The following is an 11,387-nucleotide window of genomic DNA, read 5'->3' as shown; positions in this document are numbered from 1 at the left end:
ATTGTCTAATCTATGGTTAATAAGTCTATGTAAAATTATTCAAGCTATAGTAGTGACTCTTCCTACTTGAGTCACACCTTTATCAAATTTCACAAATTGAGTTTGCAATTGCATTTAGGTTGCTAGCTGCCCCGAGTTGTTCAAGCAGTAATCTGTTCATACAGGCAAGACTAAACAGCTTCAAAATTCAACATCACACTAAAAGATTCTGGATATAAATTGTGCAACAAACATATCGGCACACAATCAAGGAGCCAATAAAGAACTTTGGTATTTAACCATTAGCAACAAAAAATATGATTCATTCGTATCTAACTTAACGAAATTCCAATAATCAAAGGATCAGGGGCCCAAAATCTCCAAATCTCTCTTCTTAGGTTGGATTATACATTCACCAATCATCTCCTTGAGTTTTTCATGCTGAACCAGGAGATCAAGAACTCTATCTTCAAAATCCTCAAGCATTACTCCCCTTCTCTTGATCTTATCGCTTTCAGCATTTCTATTTGAGAAAACCAGTTCAGATAACCGGTTCTTTTCTGCTTGTTTGCAGTATTTGGTGCATTCAGGGGTGCCCTGGGCAAGTAGATGATAAGTGAAAACAACCTTCTTTTGTCCTAGTCTGTATGCTCGGCAAATAGCTTGCCTTTCGACTGAGGGATTCCAAACAACATCAAGAATCACGACCCTTGAAGCTCCAACTAAGCTAATGCCTTCAGAAGATGCTTTTATAGAAGCAAGTAACACCTTTGCTTGGCTATTTGCTTCATTGAAACTATTAATGAGGAACTGTTTTTGTTTTTGGTCAAGCTTGCCATACATATATAACACTTCCATCCCCAAAGTCCAATTGAAGGCTGACTCGAGCTGGTCCTTGATTAAGTTTAAAGTATCAATGAATTGGCTGAAAACAAGGACTTTCTCATTAACTGCATCACATAGTCTTATAAACTCGATCAGAAATTTGGTTTTCACTCCTGCATAAGGGTTCAATCTAACTTTTTCCAACTTACCCTTGTCAACAATGGATTCTTCTTTTTTTGACAAAGAGCAGCTGAGGAAAAGGGATGGATGGACTGAGACCAAGGCCAACTTGTGTTCAAAGTTTAGAACGTTTTGAGCGTATTCAATGCTCTCTAGAGTTTCTTGCTGAAAAGTGTCTGGCTTCAGAACCAACACACATTCTCTCAACCCAGGAAGGTTCTTCTGAAGAATGCTACCGTCGTGAACATGAACAAAGGGGTTCATCAGCAAATTTAGCTGTTTTATTTTTTCATCAGCTGGATTTCGAGAAGAAACAGGTTCCCAACTCATGTCTTTTGATGCTTTCCTTCGGTGCATAAGTCTACTTTGGCAAAACTTCTTGAGTTCTTGTGGGATGCTGTCAGGAAAGGATGGTTTCATTAAGCACAAAATATTGTAAAGTTCCAAAAAGTTGTTCTGAAAAGGAGTCCCTGAGAGAAGAATTCGCTTCTGAGTTCTACTTTCAGAAAGAACCTTCCAAATATAACTATTCTGATTCCGAGGAGTGTGTCCTTCGTCAAGTACTAGCAAACCAGGATAGTCACGCAGAACCTTTCCCATTCCACTTTCAATGTACTCCCTTGTCCTTGCATGTTTCTTTTTCTCGATCTTTCCATTATTCTTATCTTTTTCCCCATCACCCTCAGACGTGGCCCCTGCTAGCTTCTCATACAAGTTGTAGCTGATTAATAGAATGCTCTTCTCTTTGTACCATGAACACAACTTCACCATCCGTATGGCATCCTTATTCTGCCTCTGATTGCCAGACCAATCAACTTCATTGATGACTTGTTCCTTTCCTGATAATTCAGTACTGTTCAAGTTATGGAATGGAATTCCTAAGTTCCACTTTCTCAGCTCGTCTTCCCAAGTAAGCAATATGTTGGAAGGAGCAATGATAACAGGTAGACACTTTGGAAACAATTGCAAATATGTCTGAAGAAACACCATGGTCAACCTCGTCTTTCCTGTTCCAGGAGCATGAGAAATAATGCAGCCACCTTCATTGCATGGGTTAACAGTCTTCAATTTGGCGAGGTCATTAGTTCCTCCCAAGTTTGTCCAAATAAACTCAAACCCTTCTTGTTGATGAGGATACAAGCTTTGTTTAATGTTAGGAATAAGGTCCCAAACTGTGCCTTCATTGTGAGACCAAATTTCCTCCAAGTCATCATCATACTCATTCAACAGAGCCCTATCCAATTTCGAGATGTTACCTCCATCAGATGCCACCCTTCTACCACCATATCTTTCAGAATCCACCTATATTAAGCACAACCCCAAAAATGACTCGTACTTCAGTAATTTTTATCAACCTATGGATTTCATTAAGCATGACATCAAATCAGAACAAAACACAAAGTAGCAAAAACTTATTTAAGTCCTATGGTTTCCGCAGCAGCAGTCAATCCCTGTTTTTTCTTTTTTAAAAAGAAAAAAACACATACATACTTAACAATAGTGATGTTTCATAGTTCAACAGATAATAACACATATCTACTTTTTTGCCTAAGTTCATAAGTGAAAAGATACTAGGACAAAAATTGCCAATTACAAAGTATACTTAACATCCAAACGTAATGAAATTGTTTTTCTATAAATAATCATCAAGTCCAGACAGTTCTTACAAATGGTGGCGTGATATATTTGATTTCAGTCTCGATCCAACCACACCATCTACAATATATTCCAATCTGCTCGTTAAAAATAGTGTCATGCTTGCACTTCGAGGCTGGACTTTCTTCGTTTTCTCTTGCTTCATTTGTCCCTATATTATTAACCTGGAATTAAAACATACAAAGTTAGTTACTAACTTCGAGTGTTTGCATTGCATTGTTGGTTATGAATGCTATGTGAGAAATACAAAAACCAAAAACACTACTCCTCTCATATAAATAACATTTTGTTCGAACATATATGAATTCATGAAGAATTCAAGACCGAACTCAAATATTCAAAATAACATGCTATCACCACACCACTAGCATCCTTCTTAAGCCCTACAAATATACCTAAAAATACCAACTTAAAATTTAGGTTCTTAACATCATTTATGTACTTTTCTTTAGTCTTTCAACTAGTGAAAGAGATTTACCTGGGTCCCAATTTCTTCAACTCGAAGCAACATATCCATTTCACCCCACAACACATCTAACTCCTTCTCTTGCTCTGACTTTTCTATAGGTTCTTCTTCGTTCATAAAGCCACAATGAAAAGGGATTGGCTGCCTAGAAACTAATGGCTGAGTCTGACCCTCAGCAACATCATCATCCTTTTCATCCAACTTATTTGAATCATCCTTAACCGAATTACTCTTGCCCATAAAACATTCAGTAAAAAATTTATAACATTTGTTTTTCAATGTAGATGGCATCCTTAGGAGTTCATGCAACTCTTTGTCACCAGTTTCATCATCCACCACCCTGACCTTCTCACGGTTATTGCTATTAAACCAATATTTATGTTTCCCTTCCTTGTCCTTTTCCATTACAATTTTAGCAGAATCTCCTATCTTCTCTTGGTTTTTTGGACTAAAAGAAACACTCCTCAGACCTGTTCCTTTGTTGTGTTGATTCTCTTTTCTTTCAATTACATCAGTATTCACCCGGTCAATGGCATTGATATGTTTTTTGCTCCCGCTCTTCTCGACCACAGTTGAATCTCCTATCTGTTGCTGCAATGTCGCACTTTGATCACCTCTATCACTTTTTTTCATATTCTCCAGGACTTCAGAAGGCAGAGAACAACCTGAATTTCCCCCGTGAACACCACAGACTTCAAAATCAGCAATGACATTTTGCACTCTCTTTGCTTCATGTTTATGTGTTGCATGTTTTCCTTCCTTCTTGTAAATCTCAGATTTACTAGAGGTCGCACTAGTACAATCAGCGCCAATCCATTGCTCCTCCTCATCTACCTGATCATTACCTTTCCTTTCACCTTTCCTTTTGCAAATTCCACTGCTTTCAGTATCACTCTCCATCTTTCTCACCATACCCTTCACCGTCTTCCTGTGAACCCCCCTCACATCACCACCACAACAACAACCATCATCGCCATCACTGTCGTCACTCGTTGAGTCTTCAGTCTCAAACCCATCATCATCGCCATCATTGGTAACCAGAAAATCTTCATCGCTCGTCTCATCATCCTCACTCTCAGTTGAAGACACAAGCAAATCACCATGATCATCCTCATCTTCATCAGTCGACAATGCAACCGGGTTTTCATATTCACGGCCATAGTCATCATCGCCAAAGTTCCCAACTTTATCACCCAACACTAAAGACCCTTCATCCTCCTCACTCTTGCTTTCCACTTTAACCCAAAATATATCGCTCTCAGGATCCCTCAACCCCTCTTCAGCCTCACTGCCATCATCACCATCACTGATTACAATAGGGTCGCCCATATGCTCTCCCAGACGCTGAGAACCACGTTCCGATACTATTTCACAGTTCATTGCAAGAGCAGCAGAAGATGTCAACGAAGCGACGGACCCAGGTTCAACTTTCACACTTGCACCTACACCATTGGAGAAAATAGCTTCTTGTTCCCGCGCCTTCTTCCTCTTCCGACTCATTAGTAAAGCATTCTCAAACAACTTTCTCTTGTTGTTACGCGTCCTGCAAGCAATGGGAGCCCCTCGATTCATTTCACTCATCAAAAACAGCAACAAAATAAAGGAAAGAAATTTCTTTCTTCTATTTTCTCTCTGCAAACCAAAATCGTTCCTGTTTCTCTAAGTGGTGGCCGGAGAACGCGGCATGACGGAACGAGAAAATTAAAAAAAAAATATCATTATATCATAATAACGTTTTAAAAAAAGAAAAACTATGAGAGAGAACACCGGCGAGAATGAATGGATTTAGGAACTCGTAAATTTGGCGCCAAGAACCAAGGAGAATTGACTGATGGAAATAACTCATTTGACATGTAACGAATGACACTAACGTTGAAAGTTTATATTTTCAACACTAATTTTTGTAAATTTTTTATAAGAAATCCATTTGCAAAAATATTTACAAAAATAAAATTCTTTAAAATTTAATTACAGAAATAAACCTGTTTGTAAAGCAAAGAAAAATTGAATTTCAAGATAACCCCATTCTAACCTTATATTTTCTTTTCTTAAATAATATTTAATAAATAAAAGTTTAATTTCTGAAAAATTACTATCTTGTTCTTTGAGTTTTATTATTTTGCGTAAAATAGAATTCTTTTGAGAAAAAATCCTAATTCGTTTGTAAAAAAATTGCCCTCAAATGTTTTAATGCTATAGAATCGACCCCAACAATGTTGAAAAAGGTTTAATGACTGAAACAACTCATCTTGAGTTTGAGTTAGAAGACTTAATAAAATATTCAGAACACTGACTATTTGAATTTGGTATCATAAGAACAAAATAATTGTACTTGATACAACTTCAAATTGACTTGCAATTGATATTTTTGTCTTTTGATGTTAAACAATTTTAAATTGACTCCCAATTATATTTGGGAGGTTTGGACAAACAAATCAATCCATCTTGAATTGGTTGACCTATCTTGAGTTGGTTGACCTAGTGAATAATTTTTATGTTTTTTTTTAACTAATATACTTTGTTATCGTGAGTAAGAAATTGTGCTTTAAAGAACTTTTAGCCCTTTTGATGTTAAATAACTTCAAATGGATCCCCAATGATGTTGAGAAGGTTTAGGGTGAAACCAAATTATCTTTAATTTGTTTATCCAGTAAGTCACTTTTTATGTTTGTCATCACTAGTTAAATTTTGGTGTTGAGAGTTAAAAAGAAAATTAGGAGTCGAGTGTTTTTATCCCTCTAAATGCTAAATAATTTCAAATGGGTTTGCAATGATATTAAGAAGGTTTGGAAAAATTATCAACAAATCTTGTCTTGGTTAACACAACAATGAGTTTTTGTGTTTGCCCAAATTGGGTGAATTTGGTGTCATTGTTGAGTTGGTAGACGAACCAATATCCATCCGACGATCTCATATTATGAGCGTCTATATGTTTTGATGATAACAAACATTATAAGGTGTGTGATATGACAAAGCTCACTTATATGTAGTAGAAAATCAAACAAAAACAAAAGAGAAAAAAAAAGCAAGACTCACTACAACAACAGAAAAATTAGGCAAAATAATGATAACACTCGTTAGACGATCCAATCTTTTTGTTCATTCTATAATTAGATAATATATTCAAAGAGAACATTTAAAAAGAAAGAATATTAGGCTGAAAATACAATCAGATATAAAAGCATCACATAAGAAGAAACTATCGTAAAGGACGTATCAGACGAAGTTCGTAGAAAGAACACATCAAAAGAAGGATGAGACGATGTAGTTGAGAATGATCAGACGAACCTAGTATTGATGAACTTATCAAAAACTCACAACAGACGAAACCCCTTAGGAAACACAAGACAAATGCACAAGTTCACAAGCATTAGATGCATGCCTAAGCATCAGATGAAACACAATAGCAGGGAAGTGTCCATGCTTGATCTTTCCATTCTTGGAATATTTTATTACACTGCGTTTGTGTTTTCCAAATCTTATTTGACATTACTAAATTATAGAAAAACATTATTTTCAAATAAGATTATTTGATTAAATTTTTTAGAAAGAAACTGGGAAATATTAGTCTTCAAAAAATAGAGTTTAAATTGTTTCTATATCAAAGGTTTTTTGAAATATAATTAATGGGATAATATCCTAGTTATATGCTTCATTTTTCTAAATCAATATTAACTTCAAAAGTTTTTTAATGTAGAATTAAACATGAGATAACTGAGTATAAAAAAATTATATAATTCACAAATATTCTAAAACATTGTTTGAGTGATATCCATGATTTAAACTCAGAGTTATATTGTTCACTTACACTTATCTTATTCCCATAAACTATTAAAAGGAATTAAAGAAGTACATAAAGCCGAAAGCAGAAGTTTCCTTTCTCAGCATCTAAGAGAAGAATGATGGAGCTCACAAGTGAAATTTGTGCCAATTAAATGTCTACCAACACCAAGAGGCTTTAAGCAAAAAGATATGTTTTCTGAAGAAGATTTAAAAGAAGAAATCGCATTTAAGGTGCACATGTAAAATTTTCTATTTCAACAACACACGAAAGAGAAGATGAACAGTTCAAATTAAAAAAAAACATGTGCATACTATTTTTTTATTATTTTTAGAATAAGACAATTATGAAATTATTTATTTGGTTCCAACGAGAATGTATGTAGTTTTTGACATAAAAAGATATTTGTGTTGATATTTTTTAATTTTTGAAATTTTGATAGATTTTAGATTTTTGTGTTTCTTATAGTTTTTGTGTATGCTTGATACTCTTACACATTGTACAACAAATAAAAATAATATAAACTATTTATCAATATTGTTGCATGAATTTTATTTAGAAAAAAAATATTTAATAAATTGTTATACCAGTTATTGAATTACTTGCCTTGAATATAAGATGTTGAATGACAATATTAACTTCCTGATAAACACTATACTCGATTATTAATAACACTATGTAATTAATAAGAATCGCGATGCATTAATACCACTATTCATTTTACAGCTTTATATATTATTATTTTATTGTTATATAATATTTTATTAAAAAATCAGTTGTTAAATACTCTATATTATTAGTTTATTGTTATATAATATTTTATTTAAAAAGCAGTTATTAAGTAGAGGTACTTAATAAAATAGTAGTATCAAGAGATGATTTTCCAATTAATAAATATGGATCTCTAACACCAAGAGATACCCACCATATAAGCTTCAACGTATTATAAATGTAGCGCCTGTGACTAATGTTTTGACACGTGAATAATGCAATTACTACGTCTTATAATTAAATCAGAAGTATGTTTCTCAAAACCACGGGCACCGAGACAGGACTTTATGTATTCCATTCTCATGTTTCAAATGCAAAAAGGCGGCACAAATGCATTTTCAAACACCACTCAATGTATTTTCCATTGGAAACAGGCAAAGACTGTCACGTAATGTTTCACAGCATTTTCAAACACCAATCAATAGTATTTTCCATTCGAAGCACCCAAAGACTGTTCACGCACTACTATACCTTACCTTAAGCTTATATATGTATTTGATCGTTAGACGGTTTTTATGTCTATAATATATATTGATCATTTCTTTTGTGTTGTCAAGTGGTTTTTCACAAAATAATATTTTTTCTCTTTTGGCATTTTCTCTGTTTTTCTTTTTTTCTCTCTCTTCCCTCTCACATGATATCAAGAATCAATATAGTTCAATCATCTTCTCCTTCCACAAATCCAAAAAAATATTTGTTTTTCTTTATGCATTCCTCACATATACTCCTATCAATCTTGAATTAGATGATGATAACTATCTTATAAACAAAGGGTTCTTTTTATTTTAAGAGGATTAAAATTATTGTGATTCTTGGATGAGTCTTCTATTCCTGCAAAATTTGTCACTGAAGATGCTCGTGTTGATCTTGTGAGTGTTGCTTTTCTTAATTATGATAAGCAAGATCAGTTAATTGTAGCTTGATTGTTGGCTTCTATGTCCACTCTCTTACTCACAAAGAAGGTGGATTTTGATTCCTCTCATCAAATCTAGACTAAACTACAAACTTACTATGTCTCTCAAACACTTGCTCGCGTTAAGAAGTTCAAGTGGTCAAAATTCCTAACTAGAACTATATCTCATGGCCTTCTCTTAGGACAATATTCTCATCTAGATCTCAATTTCTTTGCTAAGCTGATTGGGGACCAGACCCTGATGACAAAAAATCAATAATGGGTACATTGTTTTCCTCGGTCATAATCATGTTGCATGGATATCGCGTAAACAAAAGGTTGTCTTAAGGAGTAGTATTGAAGTTGAGTACCGTAATGTTATTGTTGCCTTGTCTGAAATCAAATGGGCTACCAATCTTCTTCTTGAACTCTGTGTTCCTTCTTCTACACCAAAGATTTACACTGATAATCTTGGTGCATTTCTTATTGCGAAAAACCATATAATGCACTACAAAACAAAACACTTTTATCTTGATCCGCATTTTGTTCAAGATTCTCTTCAACAAAAACAACTTAAACTCACGAATATCCTATCCACGTTACAAATCGCAAATGTTCTTAGCAAACAACTCTCAGGATCTTCACTTCAGTTATTCAAGATTAAATTGGTTGTTCCAAAATTAACCATCAATTTACAAGGGGGTGTCTGTAATATAACTTACCTTGAAGCTTATGTATGTATTTCACCTCTTATATGGTCCCCTTACAAACCCGTTAGATAGTCTTTGTGCCTATATGTATTGTTCCTTTCCTTTGTGTCATCAAGTGCCTTTTCTTATAATAAATTTTCTCTCTCTATGCATTTTCTCTGTTTCTCTCTTTCTTTCTCTCTTCCCTTTCACAAAGACACAATGAGTTCCAACAGTACATCACTAATCTTAGTTCTATAATTTCATTTTAACTCAACGTTGGGGTTCAAAGTGCCACCTCCCAAAATCTCAAATACAGGCTCTGAGAGTGGAGCTCATTAACCATGAAGACCTACGACTCTCACCACATATGTTCCTCAAACGCCCTAGTAGATTCCAATCCCATTGCAAGGAAGCAAAAATCATACATGAGGATACTCTATGGAGTTTATGACTAAAAATCATAAGTTGAGTTTATGTTATTATGTTTTGATGATAACAAAAACTAACTAAATTATTTACTTGTATCTTGAATATTTTAAATAATGTTTCTATAATTGCGATACTATGTAGGCCATCTAAGCATTTTATACCATGTGTTCAGTGACTAGAGAAACTTTAATCACTACACCAGACAAATTCTTTAGTATTATTATGATTTTTATTATACTTATTATTAATAATAATATTAATAATATGAATAGTATGAATAGTATTAATATTATGAATAGTATTAATAGTATTAATAATATCAATAATATTAATAGTATTAATAATTTTAATAATATTATTAATATGAATATAATATTAATAATATGAATATAATTTATATTATTATTATTAATATATATTTATATTATTATTATTAATATAATTTATATTATTATTACTAATATAAATTATATTATTATTAATATTTTTAATATTACTATTATTAATATTTTTATAATTATAATTATTAATAATAATAAGTATAAATTATATTAATAATAATAAGTATAAATTATATTAATAATAATAAGTATAAATTATATTAATAATAATAAGTATAATAATTATATTAATTATAATAAGTATAAATTATATTAATAATAATAAGTATAAATTATATTAATTATAATAAGTATAAATTATATTAATAATAATAAGTATAATAAAAATCAGAATATGATCAAAGAACTTGTCTGGTCTAGTGGTTGCCTGCATCTCTAGAATTGACACATTGAATGAATATAGTAAGAAAACTCTACTTGAGTGATTTGTGAGTGTTCTAAATTTTGGATCTTATCTTGGGAGGGCATATTCCAAGTGGTGACTCTTCACCACTCATCTTGGAACCTCCCACCATTCCAAGTGGTGTGATGCACATATCAGAGTGCGTAGAAGAAGGAAGAAGAAGAAGGAAGAAGAAGAAGAAGAAGAAGAAGAAGAAGAAGAAGAAGAAGAAGAAGAAGAAGAAGAAGAAGAAGAAGAAGAAGAAGAAGAAGAAGAAGAAGAAGAAGAAGAAGAAGAAGAAGAAGAAGAAGAAGAAGAGAAGAAGAAGAAGAAGAAGAAGAAGAAGAAGAAGAAGAAGAAGAAGAAGGAAGAAGAAGAAGGAAGAAGAAGAAGAAGAAGAAGAAGAAGAAGAAGAAGAAGAAGAAGAAGAAGAAGAAGAAGAAGAAGAAGAAGAAGAATATCTTTTCACTTCCAAGGACATAAGGTCATACTAAAATATCGATCTCCAAAAGAGGTGAATGAAGACCAACTTAAAATGAAAGAGAAGAGAAAAAATGAAAACAAAGATAAAAATAAAAATGTTAAAACGAGCTTTCTCATCTCCTCCAAAGAGGTCAAAAAGGTAATGATAGCTCGTAAGGCAGTTTTTATAGCTTATCCTATGAAATGCCTAAAAATAGTGTAGGCTTTAAGTGCTTGGAACCTTTGTTAAAGGAATTTCAGGATGTGTTCCAAGAGCCTCCCAAAGGATTACCTCCTTTAAGAGGCATTGAACATTAAATTGACTTCATTTCTAGAGCTTCTAGACCTGCATATAGAACCAATATGGACGAGACCAAGAAAATTCAAAAACAAGCCGAGGGTTTATTATACAAGGGTTGGGTCTAAAACAACATGAGTCATTGTGTTATGCCAGTCATACTTGTCCCTAAA

General features: G+C 33.1%; 1 protein-coding gene across 1 annotated transcript; it reads right to left on the bottom strand.

The window, feature by feature from the left end:
- Positions 1–219: 219 nt before the first annotated feature.
- On the bottom strand, positions 220–4,783 carry LOC137825558 (SNF2 domain-containing protein CLASSY 4-like). The gene is made up of 3 exons (XM_068631253.2): positions 3,119–4,783; positions 2,652–2,804; positions 220–2,286 (listed from the first exon to the last, which is right to left on the bottom strand). The coding sequence occupies exons 1-3, from the start codon at positions 4,685–4,687 to the stop codon at positions 343–345; spliced, it is 3,666 nt and encodes a 1,221-aa protein (XP_068487354.2). The 5' UTR covers positions 4,688–4,783; the 3' UTR covers positions 220–342.
- Between the last annotated feature and the right edge of the window lie 6,604 nt (positions 4,784–11,387).

Source organism: Phaseolus vulgaris, chromosome 8 (genome assembly GCF_051622355.1).
Source record: "Phaseolus vulgaris cultivar YP4 chromosome 8, ASM5162235v1, whole genome shotgun sequence".
NCBI lineage: Eukaryota > Viridiplantae > Streptophyta > Magnoliopsida > Fabales > Fabaceae > Phaseolus > Phaseolus vulgaris.
The sequence above is the reverse complement of the archived record's forward strand: the minus strand, read 5'-3'. Positions and strand labels throughout refer to the sequence as shown.

Excerpts from the sequence above, each read along its gene's own strand:
- LOC137825558 (XM_068631253.2), bottom strand. The coding sequence starts at position 4,687 with ATGAGTGAAATGAATCGAGGGGCTCCCATTGCTTGCAGGACGCGTAAC. Across the intron at positions 2,805-3,118 it reads TTGAAGAAATTGGGACCCAG|GTTAATAATATAGGGACAAA; the intron begins GTAAATCTCTTT and ends TTTTAATTCCAG. Across the intron at positions 2,287-2,651 it reads AATATATCACGCCACCATTT|GTGGATTCTGAAAGATATGG; the intron begins GTAAGAACTGTC and ends TGCTTAATATAG.